At 48.9% G+C, this 16,245-nt stretch overlaps 1 protein-coding gene across 8 annotated transcripts in view; it reads right to left on the reverse strand.

The window, feature by feature from the left end:
- blnk (B cell linker) overlaps positions 1-16,245 on the reverse strand; it is a 393,983-nt gene that overhangs the window by 31,285 nt on the left and 346,453 nt on the right. For all 8 annotated transcript variants that reach the window (XM_072479109.1, XM_072479107.1, XM_072479108.1 and 5 more), the window contains one exon: positions 6,175-6,205. In XM_072479109.1, the coding sequence (XP_072335210.1) occupies positions 6,175-6,205 (31 nt within the window). The remainder of the gene's footprint in view (positions 1-6,174; positions 6,206-16,245) is intronic.

Genomic DNA, 16,245 nt, shown 5'->3' on the forward strand with positions numbered 1-16,245 from the left:
CTCCAGAATGGGCGTTGCTCCTTTTCCTCTCCTACTTCCAGATCTACCCAATGTGGGGCATGATTTGAAATGGCTATAGCCGAATACTCCGTTCCTGCCACCTTCGGGATCAGCGCCCTTCCCAGGACAAAGAAGTCTATCCGGGAGTACACTTTGTGGACATGGGAGAAGAAGGAAAACTCTTTACTCCTTGGTCTAGTAAATCTCCAGGGATCCACTCCTCCCATCTGCTCCATAAAGCCCTTAAACACCTTGGCCGCTGTCGGCCTCCTCCCGGTCCTAGATCTGGAACGGCCAGTCCAGCCCTGGGTCCAGCACCATGTTGAAGTCCCCCCCCATTACCAACTTTCCCATCGCCAGGTCCGGGATGCGTCCCAACATACGCTTCATAAAGTTTGCATCATCCCAGTTCGGGGCATATACGTTCACCAGCACCACCGCCTCACCTTGCAATCTGCCACTCACCATCACGTATCTACCCCCACTGTCCATCACTGTGGTCGTCGCCTCAAACAATACCCGTTTCCCCACCAGTATTGCCACCCCTCTATTTTTCGCATCCAAGCCCGAGTGGAATACCTGTCCCACCCATCCTTTTCTTAATCTGACCTGATCCGCCAGTTTCAGGTGCGTCTCCTGAAGCATGACCACGTCTGCCTTTAGCTTCTTCAGGTGCGCAAATACCCTTGCCCTCTTAATCGGCCCATTCAACCCTCTCACGTTCCACGTGATCAGCCAGGTTGGGGGGCTCTTTTACCACCCCCCCTCGTCGACTAGCCATCCCCTTTTTTAGACCAGCTCCTCACCCGGTTCCCACGCACCCGCTTATCCCCCGGACGGTGCCCTCCCATCCCATCCCGTAACAGCTCCCCCTTCCCCTTAGCAGCAGCAACCCAGTTACCCCCCCCCCCCCCCCTGCCCCCGCTAGATCCCTCTCTAGCTTAGTTGCTCCCCCCATATTGCTTCCGGAAGTCAGCAAACTCTGGCCGACCTCGGCTTCCCCCGTTTATCCTTAGCCTCCCATTATGTGAGGCCCCCTCCTTCCTGCGCCCCCTTTTCCCGCCACAATTTCCATAGCGCGGGAACAAAGCCCGCGCTTCCCTCTCGGCCCCGCCCCTAATGGCGCAGCTCCCTCTCTCCTTCCCCCTCCCCTTCCCCACCGGCGCCCACATTTCTTCGTGTGTCCCCCCCCTTCGAGGGGAAAGAAAATATCCCCCCATCTGATTCACAGTCCCTTGCCACCACCTCGCTACTTCATTTCAAACACTCTTTCTCAAATCTAGTCCAACTTCTCCTCTTCAATAAATGTCCACGCCTCCTCTGCCGTCTCGAAGTAGTGGTGTTTACCCAGGTGTGTGACCCAAAGTCTTGCCAGCTGCAACATTCCGAATTTCACTTTCCTCTTGTGGAGCACCGCCTTGGCCCGATTGAAACTCGCCCTCCTTCTCGCCACCACCGCACTCCAATCCTGATACACACGGGTCACCACGTTCTCCCACCTGCTGCTCCGTGTCTTTTTCGCCCATCTCAGGACCATCTCCCTGTCCTTGTAGCGGTGGAACCTCACCACTATTGCTCGAGTTATTTCTCCTGCCTTTGGTCTTCTCCCGAGGACTCGGTACGCTCCCTCCACTTCCAGGGGGCCCGTCGGGGCCTCAGCTCCCATTAAGGTATGGAGCATCGTGCTCACATACACCCCAACGTCCGCTCCCTCTGCCCCTTCGGGAAGACCCAAGATTCTTAAGTCCTTCCTCCTCGAGCTATTTTCCAGGGCTTCCAGTCTCTCCATACACCTCTTATGCAGTGCCTCGTGCGTCTCCGTCTTCACCACCAAGCCCTGTATCTCGTCCTCATTTTCGGCAGCTTTTGCCTTCACTCCACGGAGCTCCATCTCTTGGGTCTTCTGCGCCTCCTTTAACCCCTCAATCGCCTGCAGCATCGGCGCCAGCACCTCCTTCTTGAGCTCCTCCACACATCGCCGGAGGAACTCCTGCTGTTCCAGGCCCCATACCAACTGGCCTCCCTCCGCCGCCATCTTGCTTCTCACTTCCCTTCTTTGCCGCTGCTCCAGAGGATCCTCCGCAATCTGGCCACTATTATCTCTTCTATCCATTCACATCCGGGGGGACTCCCTTCTATGTCGCCTCATAGTGGGTTTAGCCTTCGAAAATTACCGTTAGGGCTCCCGATAAGAGCCCAAAAGTCCGTTAAAACGGGAGGTGCCGAAACGTGCGACTTAGCTGGTCATCGCCGCACCCGGAAGTCCCTAGTAAATATAATTCTAATTACAACTAAGCTCAGCACGGCCCTTACATTACAAGCATGTCACAGATTGCTTTGCAACGCTAATGTAATATTTTTAGCCATCTAAAGTATCACTTAAAATTAGCAGATCTACAGGGTGCAGCAAAATTAAAAGTAACATTTGTATTGCATTAAATGTCAGCTCAGTAGCAGATGACAGTGCTGATGGCTGTTACAGATTAAAAGGTAGTGTTGTCTTCCTTGGTATCGACATAGGAACAGCATGAACAATATTACGAAAAACCAAGGTCTACTTTCAAAAACTCCTCCATACAGAGACTGTTTGGCACCTACTGCTCGCTTTATAAAACCAGTGAAAAGCAAGATGATACAACTTGATGTCAAATGTCAGTGAAATGTGTGCTTAGATTTGTGACTGACTAGTCCATATACAGCTGTGAAAATCGGACTTCTTTCCAATTAAAATAGGGCTCGATGTCTATTTTGTTGGCCACCAAAAATCAAAACTAACCCTGTTGTGTACAACCTCACTGCTGGCAGTGCAAAAACTCTACTTGCTGTTAAATCCCATCTCTTACCAGCAATGAGTGCTTCCTTCCACTTCCTCAATCTTGGCTAACACTGCCTTACCTCGATCATTGCTATTGAATCCCTTGCCCAGACTCATTTTTCAATGCTCTCCTTGACAGAATCCTGGTTTTGTCAATGTGCAAACTGTAGCTCATCCAAAACTCAGCATCCTGTCCCATATTACATCCTACTAGCTTATCACTCCCATCTTTACCAATCTACATTTTCTCCCAATGCAGCACATTCGCTCTTCTTGTCTTCATTACAAATCCCTTCATGTCTTCACCTTGCTCTACTTCTTCAACCTTTTGCATTCCACCTGGACCCATTTTCCTTGGTGTTTTGACTCTGACTCCTTGTGTCTCTGCACCTTCCTCCACTGCAGTTGGTGGCAGAGCTTTTGGCTCCCTCTGCCCTATTCTTTAGACCTCTCTCTCCCCCTTAAACCTTTCCCCTTGCATTTCCTCTCCTCAAAATATATCTCTTCCACTATTCTTTTGGGTATCGCTTCCACCACTACTCAATTAAATAGGATAACATAGGACAGACAGAACATAAGCTGGCCATTAGATTCATCCAACCCTTGTTAGTGCTGCACTTGAGGCTCCTCCCACCTTTCCTCCTCTAAGCCTATCATGGAGACTCTCTGTTCCCTTCTCATTCATACAGTTGTCTAGTTTACCCGTAAATGGATCTGTACTACTCAGTTCAAGCACTCCCCAGTTCAAGCACTCCCCAGAGTAGCGAGTCCCACATTCTCACCATTCTTGGGGTAAGGAAGTTTTTTCTGAATTCCTGATTGGATTTTGGTAATTGTCTTCTACTGATGGCCTCTAGTTACGCTGTTCCCCACAGGAGGAAATATTCTCTCTGTTTCACTCTATCAAAACCTTTCATAATTTCAAACCTCTGTCAGGTCACCCCAAAAGGAAAATACTTTTCACTGTACTTCGGTCCATGTGACAATAAATAAACATCAATCAAACATTTCTGGTAGCATCCTTGTAAATCTTCTGCACCCTCTTCAGTCTCTCTATCTTTTTTTATAATATGGGTGAATACAGCATCTAATTGTGATCTAACCAAGGCTCAATACAAGTTTGGTATAACTTTTCAATTCTATCCCTCTAGAAATAAAGCCGAGAGCTTGGTTTGCTTTTTTTTATGATCTTGTTAAAGCTGTGGTGCAATTTTTACTGATTGATGTATTTGTAGTCCGAGATCCCTTCGCTCCTCTACCACACCTTCCAAGTAATGTGGCCTCCCTACTTTCCCCACCAAAATGGACTACCTCCCATTTATATGTGTTGAACTTCTTTTGTCACTTGTTTGCCAATTCTGCAAGTTTATTAATGCTCTCTTGTAATTTGTTGCGGTCCCCTTCAGTATTGACTAACCCCCCACAAATTCAGTGTAATTTCTAAATTTAAAAATTGTGTTTTTTATTTCAGAATCCAGATTGTGAGGCAAATTGTGAAGAGCAGTGGTCCCACGTTGACCCTTGTGGAACACAATTTCCCACATTCTGTCACCCTGAATAGCTATTCTTTATTCCCTGATTTCGGTCTTGAAGCCAGCGAGCAATCCATTTTCCCACTTGTGTCCTGACTCCACATTCTCTGATGGTATTCATTAATCTATTATGAGGCACTTTACTGAAGGCCAAAACACATCTGCTGCATTACCATTCTCAAAAAAATCGATGTTTGGTCAAACAAAAGTTGACTCTTTGAAATCTGTGCTGACTATTTTTAGATATGTTTTTCATAGATGTTCTCTCTAGTAAGGATTCCATTATTTTTCCTCCCACTGATGTTCAGTTAACTGATCTGTAATTCCGTACATGTTCTGTCTCCCTTCTTAATAGGAATTATATTGGCTATCTACCAGTTCTCATTTTTTTCGAACGAATTATCAAATACATACAATAATATGTCTGCTATCTCTTCCCTGGATTATTTTAAAATGTGTGATGCAATCCACCTGGATCTGAGGTTTTATTCTCTTTGAGCTTGTTTAGTATTATCAACATAGAGCCTTATTTTTATTTTAAATGCTGTTATCTTGTTGCTCACCTCATCATCCAATGTCACTTCCACCTGTTCTACCTTCCTGGTAAACACTGAAATAATCATTTAATCTTTCAGCAATCTCTCTCTTGTTACCTGTGGTGTTATCCCGCCTATCCCTTAGATGGTTCTACTCCCATCACAGACTTGCTTTTTACTGATGTGCCTGTAAAATATTTTACTTTTTGTTTTATGTTATTGGGTAATTTTTGTGAGGACCACGAAGAATCCAGCACTAGTTTTAAGGATACAAAGAAATAACATTCATTTACAATAACATATATATACAACAGCAGCAGCAACTTCGCTTGCTGCTCACTCCTTCCTGCTGGTTCCAAACTGGCCAGCTTTATTTATACAGGGAGTCTGCTAATGGTTTCTCCGGCCCCCTCATTGGGGAAGCTCATACACCCATAGGATTGTGGGATTGTCATTAGTCCCCAGCCAATGGTAAGCTGGCAGGTTATAACAGTAATTGAAGCTCATAGTTCCTCTTTGCCTTCCTAATTGTTTTTTAAAAATACATTTTGAGTACCCAATTCTTTCTTTTCCAATTAAGGGGCAAATTAGCATGGCCAAACCACTTACCCTGCACATCTTTTTGGGTTGTGATGGTGAGACCCACGCAGACATGGGTATAATGTGCAAACTCTACACGGACAGTGACCCGGGGCAAGGATAGAACCCGGGTCCCCGGTGCCATGAAGTAGCAGTGCTAACCACTGTGCCACTGTGACGCCCCTAATTGTTTTTTTTAACCTCTATCCTAATCTCTTCTTATTCTCTCTTATTGTGCACTTTTCTGTTATCTATGTACTTAATGCATACCCCTTTCCTGATTCACAATTGTTCCCGAATGTTTTAATTCATCCATGGAATCTCACTAGTTTGTTCTTTCCTTTTGGTAGAGTATATTTCTCCTGCACTTTGCTGAACACCGTATTAAATGTTCCCCATTTTTGTTCCGCATTGTTGTTTACCAATATTGTTGCCCAGTTTATTTTCCCAAGTTCTATTCTCAGCCCCTCAAAATCAACTTTTCTCCAATCTATTGACTTGGTTTTTGTGAAAGTCTATTTTGCTTCTGGGAGAATTTTGAAATATTTGTGTTATTTTGTTTACAATTATAAATAGTTCCAGTTGTTATGAAGTGTTGCCACTAATTCCTATTGATGAATAAGAGCAAAAGAATTATCAAGGCACTGAAGTTGATTCTGAAACCAAAATGGGAAGTTGGTTTGTAACTGCAGCTAGCAATTATTTTTCTTACCGGTTTTGGGAGTGGCCTGATGGTTGGTTTCCTGAAAAATACAAGGAAACAAATTTTCAAACCAGTTCTCTCCGACTGTATTGAACCTTTTTCCTTGGTGTACGTGAATTTTTGTTCCCAAAAGTAATATGCCTACACGACAGCGACCTGTTACCCTGCTTCCAACAGAGTGGCACTTTTGAGAATTCCATCAGGGAAAGTTGCGGATACACAATCTGTGAATGTCCATCCATTAAAATGGCAGAACAGGACATCACAAGCTTCGTGCCTGTAATGTGCCATAGGGATGGCACCACGCTGGGACCACACTATCCGGATTTCGGATTGTATTTCAAAAGGAGTTCACTCATTCATTAAGTATTTTGGGATGCCCTGACAATGCAGCAAGGCACTATGGGGGTGCAACTTTGCTCCTGGCAAGAATGTCTCCAAGCACAATATGTATTTTCAGCAGGCAGAATTTTTGGATTTCTGTGATCATATTGTGTGAGAACCTGGGGACTGCTCCAAATTGTACTTGTAGGATATCTCGATGAAAGAGGTCCTGCTGGGTGGTCTGCTTTAGTTGGGCTATGTAGGTGCTGGCAGAATAGGATAGTCTAATCAGTAATTCTCTCATTCAGGACGTTACACACTATGAATGATTGCACTATGATAAATATCTCCTCAAAACTCAGGGCCGGCTAAGGCGATGGGAGATCGGAAAGAAAGTAAAGCCGACAGATAGAAACATAGAAAATAGAAGCAACAGGAAGCCATTCGGCCCTTCGAGCCTGCTCCGCCATTCATTATGATCATGGCTGATCATCAAGTTCAATACCCTGGTCCCGCCTTCTCCCCCTCCCCCCCCCCCCCCCCCCCACCCCCCATATCCCTTGATCCCCATAGCCCTCATAAGTGACAAAGGACATTTTGTTTTTGCAACTTTTCCTAATAATCTTGTGACATTTATCTTCCTACACTTTTTGCCCTTTCATTCATTATATCAGGGATCAAACCTCTTTTAGTAATTACAAGGATACAAACATAATACAAACTAACATGTGCAACGTTATTATGTAGATACGTTTTGACTAAGAAATAATTAGCAGTTATAACAGATTGCAAAAACAACGGTAGAAAGTTAACACACCATTCCAGTTTATCACAGTTCCGATGACTGAATTATTCCATTCACAAACATCCTACTATATATTTCAGTATATGTGGCGCACAAAGACTCCGTGAGACGAATAGAGTGAAGTCGATGAGGCTTTATTAAGCGTGTCTGTTCCCCAGCAGCCCGATAGTAAACTGGCCTGCGGGGGAAGGCACCGGCTTCTTATACTTCGCCTTCAGGGCGGAGTATGAGGTCAACGGCCAACCAGGACCCGGGATCTGTCAGCCAATGACATTAGGGCTTCCAGTCCCACATGACCCCCAATACATACTACCACAGTATATTACCACTTGCAGTAGTCAGAATATTTATCACGGCTTGATTCTCCATGTAAGGACCCTTCCTGTTGATTCCCTTATTTCCCATTTCTTTTACTTTGTTGTTATAATGTTTGGTTCATGGATATTTAATGGACATATACCTTTTAAGTCGAGCAGAGGAAGTGAGGAACTCAAAAGTTTCAAAATAGTATACTGTACTATGAAGATTTAGATTTCAAACAAAGAACTCAGACTTTCTGGTAGCTGAGAGGTCTGAGGGATTTGATTCGATTGGTTGGCTGGTAGCTAATGTATTGGCTAAGGACCGTATTTTGCCCGGCGACAGACAGTGATTTGGGGCAGCCAGGTGGGGGTTTTCAGGAACCCAGAGAGAAGATCCTGGACGCTAAGAGAATAAGCTGTGAGCTGCTCACTCTCTTTCCAAAAAAGGTTCCCGCCTGCTGTTTGTGGTGTGTGTGTGTGTGTGTGTGTGTGTGTGTGTGTCGCGCGTGTGTGCATGCGTGCGTGTTCAATTCATACAAAACCAGGAGTGCAAGTAAACTGTGGCTTTAATCAACTAGAACAGTGCTTGCCTGCGACTGATCTGTTAGTGGGAGCCGCCTACAGGGCGACTGCTCTTTCTACCTCCCCTCAAGGGGTGGAGCCAGGGGCAGAGCCCACACAGGCCCCAACATGCTACATCATAGGTAATACCTTACAATGGTCCATAGGTGGAGCCCACATGGGCATCAGCGTAATACAGATATGAACATGGTGAATTGTTACAGCAATATATTCACCACATTCACCCCCTGTTAAAAAATGTAGTCCGGCGGGGGTGACGGGTTCATACGTTCAGCCTGTCCAGCGCACGGATTGTGCGCTGTGATCGCCGAAGCTCTGGTATCGCAGCTGGCCCGGATGTCAAACTCAGCCGTGCTGGCATCGGTTGTGAAGTCGCCGGTGCGGGCACAGATGTGGACTCCGGGAGCGTGTCTTCTGGGGCTTCATTCCTGTGGGTCGGTGAAGGGGGAATGGCGGGCGGGAAGGGGTACAGGTCAGCGTAGGTTGGGCGGGGTAACATGGGGTAGCGGTGGTAGTGGAACCTGCGGGTGCCAGGTCCCGGAGGTAGACCGTATCCTGTCGGCTGTCGGGGTGTTCTATGTATGCGTACTGGGTGTTGGAGTGTAGGAGCTGGACCCTCTCGACCAGGGAGTCGGACTTATGGCTCCTGGCGTGTTTGCGGACCAGGACGGGCCCTGGTGTCTTCAGCCAGGACGGAAGTGAGGCCGCGGAGGTGGATTTCCTGGGGAAAACGAACAGGCGGTCTTGAGGGGTCTCGTTTGTGGCCGTGCAAAGTCGGGACCTAATAGAGTGGAGTGCGTCATGGAGGACCTCCTGCCAGTGGGGAACTGGGAGACTCCTAGACCGTAGGGCAAGGAGGACGGTCTTCCAGACCATTGCGTTCTCCCTCTCCACCTGCCCGTTTCCCCTGGGGTTCTAACTGGTAGTCCTGCTCGAGGCGATGCCCTTGCTGAGCAGGTACTGACGCAGTTCGTCGCTCATGAATGACGAGACCCGGTCACTGTGAACGTACGTGGGAAACCAAAACAGGGTGAAGACACTATGTAGGGCTTTAATGACTGTGGCCGCGGTCATGTCGGGGCAAGGGATTGAAGCGGGAGAACTCGTAGATGATGTTGAGGAAATATGTGTTGCGGTTGTTGGAGGGGAGGGGCCCTTTGAAATCGATACTGAGGTGCTCAAAGGGCCAGGATACCTTTACCAGGTGGGCCTTATCCGGGCGATAGAAGTGCGGGTTACACTCCGCACAGATTTGGCAGTCCCTAGTCATGGCTCTGACCTCCTCAGTGAAGTAGAGCAGGTTGCGGGCTTTGGTGCAGTGAGAAGCCGGGTGGCAGAGGTCATCGTGGATAGCACGTAGTCGGTCGCTGGCGCAAGTGCCGTGAGACAGGACATTTGGAGGTTCGTTGAGCTTCCCAGGACAATATACTATATCGTAATTATAGGTGGAGAGTTCGATCCTCCACCTGAAGATCTTATCATTCTGGATCTTGCCCCGCAGCATATTATCTAACATGAAGGCTACCGATCGTTGGTCGGTGACGAGGGTAAACCTCCTACCAGTGAGGTAGTGCCGCACGGCTTCCACGATGGCTTGAGCTTCCTTTTCGACTGAGGAGAGTCGAATTTCGGAGGTGGTGAGGGTTTGTGAAAAAACACTACTGGCCTGCCTGCCTGATTGAGGGTAGCAGCGAGGACGACCTCTGATGTGTCGCTCTCCACCTGGAAGGGGACGGACTCGTCCACCGCACACATCGTGGCTTTGGCGATATCCGCCTTGATGCAGCAGAAGGCCTGGCGGGCCTCAGCCGCCAGTGGGAAGATGGTGGCCTTGATTAGTGCGCGAGCTTTGTCTGCAAAGTTGGGGACCCACTGGGCGTAATATGAAAAGAACCCGAGGCACCTTTTCAGGGCCTTGGGGCAGTGGGGAAGGGGGAGTTGCAGGACGGGCGCATACGGTCGGGGTCGGGTCCGAGAACCCCGTTTTCCACGACGTAGCCGAGGATGGCTAGTCTGGTTGTGCGGAAAATGCATTTCTCCTTGTTGTAAGTGAGGTTAAGGGTTCGGGCGGTTTGGCGAATCTCTGGAGGTTGGCATCATGGTCCTGCTGATCATGGTTGCAGATGGTGACATTGTCCAAGTACGGAAATGTGGCCCGCAACCCGTACTGGTCCACCATTCGGTCCATTGTTCTTTGGAAGACAGACCCCATTCGTGACGCCAAAGGGGACCCGGAGGAAGTGGAAGAGGCGGCCGTCTGCCTCAAAAGCCATGTAGTGGCGGTCCCCTGGGCGGATTGGGAGCTGGTGGTACGCAGACTTCAGATCCACCGTGGAGAACGCCCGGTAGTGTGCGATCTGATTAATCATGTCTGTGATCCGGGGAAGTGGGTGCGCATCGAGGTGCGTGTACCGGTTTATGGTTTTGCTGTAACCTACAACTATCCGGTTCTTTTCCCCGGTCCTGACGACCACCACCTGGGCTCTCCAGGGGCTATTACTGGCCTCGAAGATTCCCTTCCCCCAAGAGTCGCTGGACCTCGGACCTGATAAAAGTCCTATCCTCGATGCTGTACCGCCTGCTTCTGGTGGCGACTGGTTTGCAGTCGGCGGTGAGATTTGCAAAGAGCGGGGGAGGGTCGACCTTCAGGGCCGCGAGGCTACATACGGTGAGTGGGGGTAGGGGCCCGCCGAACTTCAGGATTAGGCTCCTGAGGTTACATTGGAAATCCAGTCCCAATAGAAAAGGAGCGCAGAGGTCGGGGAGTACATATAATTTAAAATTGGTGTACTCGGCGCCCAGTATTGCGAGGGTTGTGGTAGTGCACCCTCAGACCTGCGCCGAGTGCGACCCGGAGGCGAGGGAGATGGTTTGATGCACCGGGAAGATTGGGAGCGTGCAGCGTCTTACCACGTCTGGGTGAATGAAGCTTTCTGTGCTCCCGGAGTCGAAGAGGCAGAGTGTATCGTGGCTGTTGATCTGGACGGTCATCATAGAGCTCCGGAGGTGTTTGGGTGGCGACTGGTCAAGGGTGACCGCGCTGAGTTGCGGGTAGCAGGCATGGTCGGAGATGCTGGGGCGGTTCCAAGATGGCTACCCCCGTTGGTCGCACATGTCGGGCGGCATTGCAGATGGCGGCCAAGGTCGGTCGCACGTGTCGGGCGGTGAGGAAGATGGCGTCCAATATGGCGACCCCCATGAATCGCACATGGCGGGCCTCGTGAGTGAGGATGGCCAAGATGGCGGCCCCCATGAGTTGCACACGCTGTGCGGGCTGGAAGATTGCTGCCGGCCACGGACAACATGAGGCCGATGATGCATCCGGGGGGGGGGGGGGGGGGGGGGGGGAGCTGGCAGACACGCTGCCACACTGCGGGATCTGTGAGTCTGAGGGTCGGGCCTGCGATTTAGAGTTTTTGGACCTGGCCAGGCAAACTTTAGCAAAATGTCCTTTTCTCCTGCAGTCGCTGCAGTCCGCGTTCAGGGCCGGGCAGCGCTGCCAGGGGTGTTGAGGCTGGCCGCAGAAATAACAGGGTAGCCCCCCATGGTGGGTGGGCAGCCGCGCGGCACAGGCCCGCGGAATTCTTTGGTCAGGGGTCCACAAGGGGGTCGCGTGATCGGACGGGAACACGTTAAGGCTTTGGACCGCTACTTCCAGAGAGGAGGCAAATTTTACCGTCTCTTCAAGGTCTAGGGCACCCTTTTCGAATAGGCGCTGTCTCACGTAGTTGGACCTGACTCCAGCCACGTCGGTGTCCCGGATGGCGAGGTCCATATGTTGAGTGGACGTAACGGCCTGGTAATTGCAGCTTTGTGCAAGGACTTTGAGGTCCCATAGGTACTCTTTCAGTGATTCCCCGGGACGCTGGCGGCGAGTGGTGAGGAGATGCCGCATGTATACCTCGTTCACGGGCCTTACCTAGAGGCGCTATCGCATCGTGTGTGCGTCTGCGAAGGTGGAGGCTTCCTCGAGTTGAACAGAGAATTGATGGCTCACGCGTGCATGGAGGAGACTCGGCTTCTGTTCGTCGGTGATGGAGGGCCAAGAGGAGGCGACGAGGTAGGCCTTGAAACAGCAGAGCCAGTGCGAAAAAAATCTCTTTCGCCTCCGCGGCCTGCGGATCGAATTCCAGTCGGTCAGGTTTGAGGGCCGATTCCATAGTGGCGTTGTAGTTGATTAAATTGATGCGACAATCAATTCACACGAAACCAGGAGTAGAAGTAAACTGTGGCTTTAATCAACTAGAACAGTGCCTGCCTGCGACTGATCTGTTAGTGGGAGCCGCCTACAGGGCGACTGCTCTTTATACCTCCCCTCAAGGGGTGGAGCCAGGGGCGGAGCCCACGCAGGCAGCTAGAATTGTACTGGGAGCGGTATGCTGTATTATGCATACCTTTGTAAATAAATCTATATTCTTATACCGCCAGCCTCCTCTGAGTCACTAAATGTTTAAATTTACAAACCTGGCGACTGTAGATATTGGGTATTTTCTAAGAATTAATAGTTAATTTCAATTGTGTTGCGACTCCGGATCAAGTGGGGCTGGAATTGACCGCGCATTACCCCGGGTTTCGTAACATTAATCAAGCTATAATGTTTACTCTATGCCATTTATTAGAATAAAAATTTACTGAGAGCTATGGTAGTTTACATTATATTAGCCATTTCACCCATGTCTTTGTCAGCTCTTTGCTAGAACACATCTAAATAATCCAGCTGCTTTCCACTCAGCAACTGAAACAGATGAAGATGTTACAGCGCGCTTCCGTTTAATAGTTGAATGGTCTCTGCTTAAAACTACATTGTGTAATAAAGCATTCCATGTTCCAATGGCACTCTGTTTAAAGAAATTACTCCTAATTTCTCATCACTTAGCTGACAAAGTTGATAACAATTTGACACTGATTCAAATGGAAACCCATCCTTCCTATGCACCTATCAAAACCCTCCACAATATTAAACTCTCAACCTCTTTCTGTTTCAGTGAAAGTAATCCTAAATTATTGCAAGTTTCTCCTCTTAACCATCGTCCCTAATCCCTTGCATCATTCCGATGACTCTATGCTGCACTGCTCAATGCCTTTTGTGGCCTTTCTAAAAGTGCTTCTTAACTTGTACATACTCCCAATGAAGAGGATGTTATGGGTATCTGATTGTCAGCTGGTTAGATCACATGCTAACATTGTTCTGGTGGATGCAGATATAGACATTGAGGGTCCAGGTTACTGAAGCAGGCCAATGGTCATTCAGGGAATTCCAACTGCATTGGGCACCATGCCAGCAAACTCTGAGCATGGAGGAGTTCAGCTCCAAATTGTCAGGGTTTTATGGAGAGCTTAGAGGCCATTCTGTCCAACATGCAGAAAATCATTGACTCCATTGATACCACACCTGTTGTCTGTTATATTTCTTTGTTGCCGCAAAGAGATGTGGGGCGTCATTCTCCGCCGGCGGGAGTCTCCATTTTGCCGGCGCCCGGGGGTTTCCTGACGGCGTGGGGCTGCCCCACAATGGGAAACCCCATTGACCGGCCGGTGTTACGGAGACTCCCGCCGGCCGGTCGGGGCAGAAATGTGGCGGGGCGGGTAGGAGAATTTCGCCCAAGGTATCGAAGTGCCCACATTCTTGATTCTTGTAAAACAATATTGAGAGGTTTATTTAGAGATATTATTCATCCAATCAAACATGGTGATCTGCTCAAAACCCACACAAACACTTTGCTGAGCTCACTACACATCACATGATGCAGAACCAGCAAGAATGTATTCCTCGATATATAGGCCGGGATTCTCCCTTCCTAAGTCCCCACGCCGGCGGGAAAACCGGCGACAACGGCTCTGGCGTCAACAGGCCCCAAGGTGAGGAATTCTCACCTGTCTTGGGGGGCTAGGTGGATACCGGAGGGGTTGGCGCCACTCCAGCGGGCGTCGAAGAGACGGTGTGCGTTCGCGCATGCGCAGAACTGCCCACGTAGTTCCACACATGCACAAACCGGCCGGTGTATTTTGGTGCATGCGCGGGGGGTTCTCTTCTCCATGTCGGCCGTGGCGGAGCCCTACAGGGGCCGGCACGAAGGAAGAAGTGCCCCCACGGAACAGGCCCGCCCGCAGATCGGTGGGCCCCCATTGTGGGCCAGGCCACTGTGGGCTCCCCCCCCCCCCCCCGGGGTCAGACCCCCCCCCCCCCCCCCCCCCGGGGTCAGATCCCCCCCCGAGGACCGCCCCCACCAACGTACCTGCCAGGTCCCGCTGTGTGGGACCATACGTAACTCACGCCGGCGGGACTGGTCAGAAACGGATGGCCGCTCAGCCCATCGGGGCCTGGAGAATTGCCGGGAGGGCCGCTGCCAATGGCCCCTGACTGGTGTGGCGTGAATCCCGCCCCAGCCCGAAAAACGGTGGCGGAGAATACGGCAGCCGGTGGGGCGGGATTCGTGCCGCCCCCCGGGGATTCTCCGACCCGGCGGGGGGGGGCGGAGAATCCCGCCCATAATATCCCTCTCCCTTTACTTCATTAGTGCAACGACAACAATTAACATTTATATAACAGATCGCCTGATATGTCATCCGTACATATCTACAATTCAATAAGACAGACTCTGTGATGGATTCCTATTCCTGTTTGGTAGAATTCGGTGTTCTTGAAAATGGCTACTTGCGACCTCAGAGGTGTCCTCATTCCTTTCTGAAGACGGTACTCCTTGAGTATCTCAGTATCTGTCACAATAGGCATCTCAGTATCTGTCACAATAGGCATCAAAAAGGCCACAGAAACAAAATCTGAACTTGTCACTGTTTCTGATCTGTTCCAAAGTATAGTTCTCCAAATCTTCTAAAGGTAGAACCTCTGGAGAAGTTTCTGAACACTCACTTCATTCAGAAAGTAACTGATCAACATGCTGTTGCCAAACGCTTCCATCATCCATCTGTACGATATATGATATTTGACCTGTCTTCACTAGGAATCATAGCTGGTACCCATTTCCTGTTGGCGGTGTAATTCCTAGCTAACACTCTCTCTCCTTGGTTGAATGCTCCTCTTTTAGAGATTTTCTCCATCGTAGCAATTTGTGCTTGTTGTCATTTGACGATCTCTGAAGTATCAGGTGGAGTTAACAAATCAAACTGTGCTCGTTGTTTCCTCTTGAACAACAGCATTGCCGTGAACTTTGTGTGGTGGCATATGCAGTGTTTCGGTAAGATATTAGAAATTTGTTTATTCTTCTTGATAATGTTCCCAGGTTCTTTGATGCTTTGATTGAATGCCTTAATGATTGCACAAAATGTTCGGCCAATCTATTCATTGCTGGATGATATGGAGCTAACTTGATATGATATATATCCTTCCCCTTCAAATAGTTCTCAAACTCCTTTGAAGTAAACTGTGTACCATTATCACTGACAATCTGCTCCGGCGTTCCAAATCTTGTGAATACTTTGTCTAGTTCCTCAATGGTCTACTCCGTCATCATTGACTCCATTATCGCGACTTCAGGCCATTTTGAGTGCACGTCCACAATCACTAAGAACATGTGATCCTCCAGTGGACCAGCATAATCTATGTGTATTCTCTAAATGGATGCAATAGTTGTCATGGTGGTGTGTTCCTTAGTTTTCACAAGATTGGCATTGCCTAACTTCCTATTCAATTTGACGAGCTAATCCCAGCCACCAAAAATAACTGGTGCTAATTCCTTCATCCTCCCCACACCAGGGTGTCCCTCATGCAGGTCGTCAAGGACTTGACTACGCAAGCCTGATGGAAAAATCACATGGATTCCCCATAATAGAACTCTATTCTGTACTGTCAACTCAAGTTCATTATAATGCTGTACTGTGATGTAGAGCTTGAGTTCTGGATTTTTTCTATGAATGTCTGACAGTGTTCCTTTTTGCACCAAGTCCATCACCTTTCCCATCACTGGATCGGGTTGTTGTATATCTTTGAACTTGATATTAAGTCCCAGGAACACTATCCACAAGCAAGAAATACAAAATATTGACAAAATGTTCTTCAGGATCATGCTTGATGTGTAATGGCAATCATGACAAAGCATCAGTATTTGC

This window comes from Scyliorhinus torazame, chromosome 16 (assembly GCF_047496885.1).
Source record: "Scyliorhinus torazame isolate Kashiwa2021f chromosome 16, sScyTor2.1, whole genome shotgun sequence".
Classification (NCBI taxonomy): domain Eukaryota; kingdom Metazoa; phylum Chordata; class Chondrichthyes; order Carcharhiniformes; family Scyliorhinidae; genus Scyliorhinus; species Scyliorhinus torazame.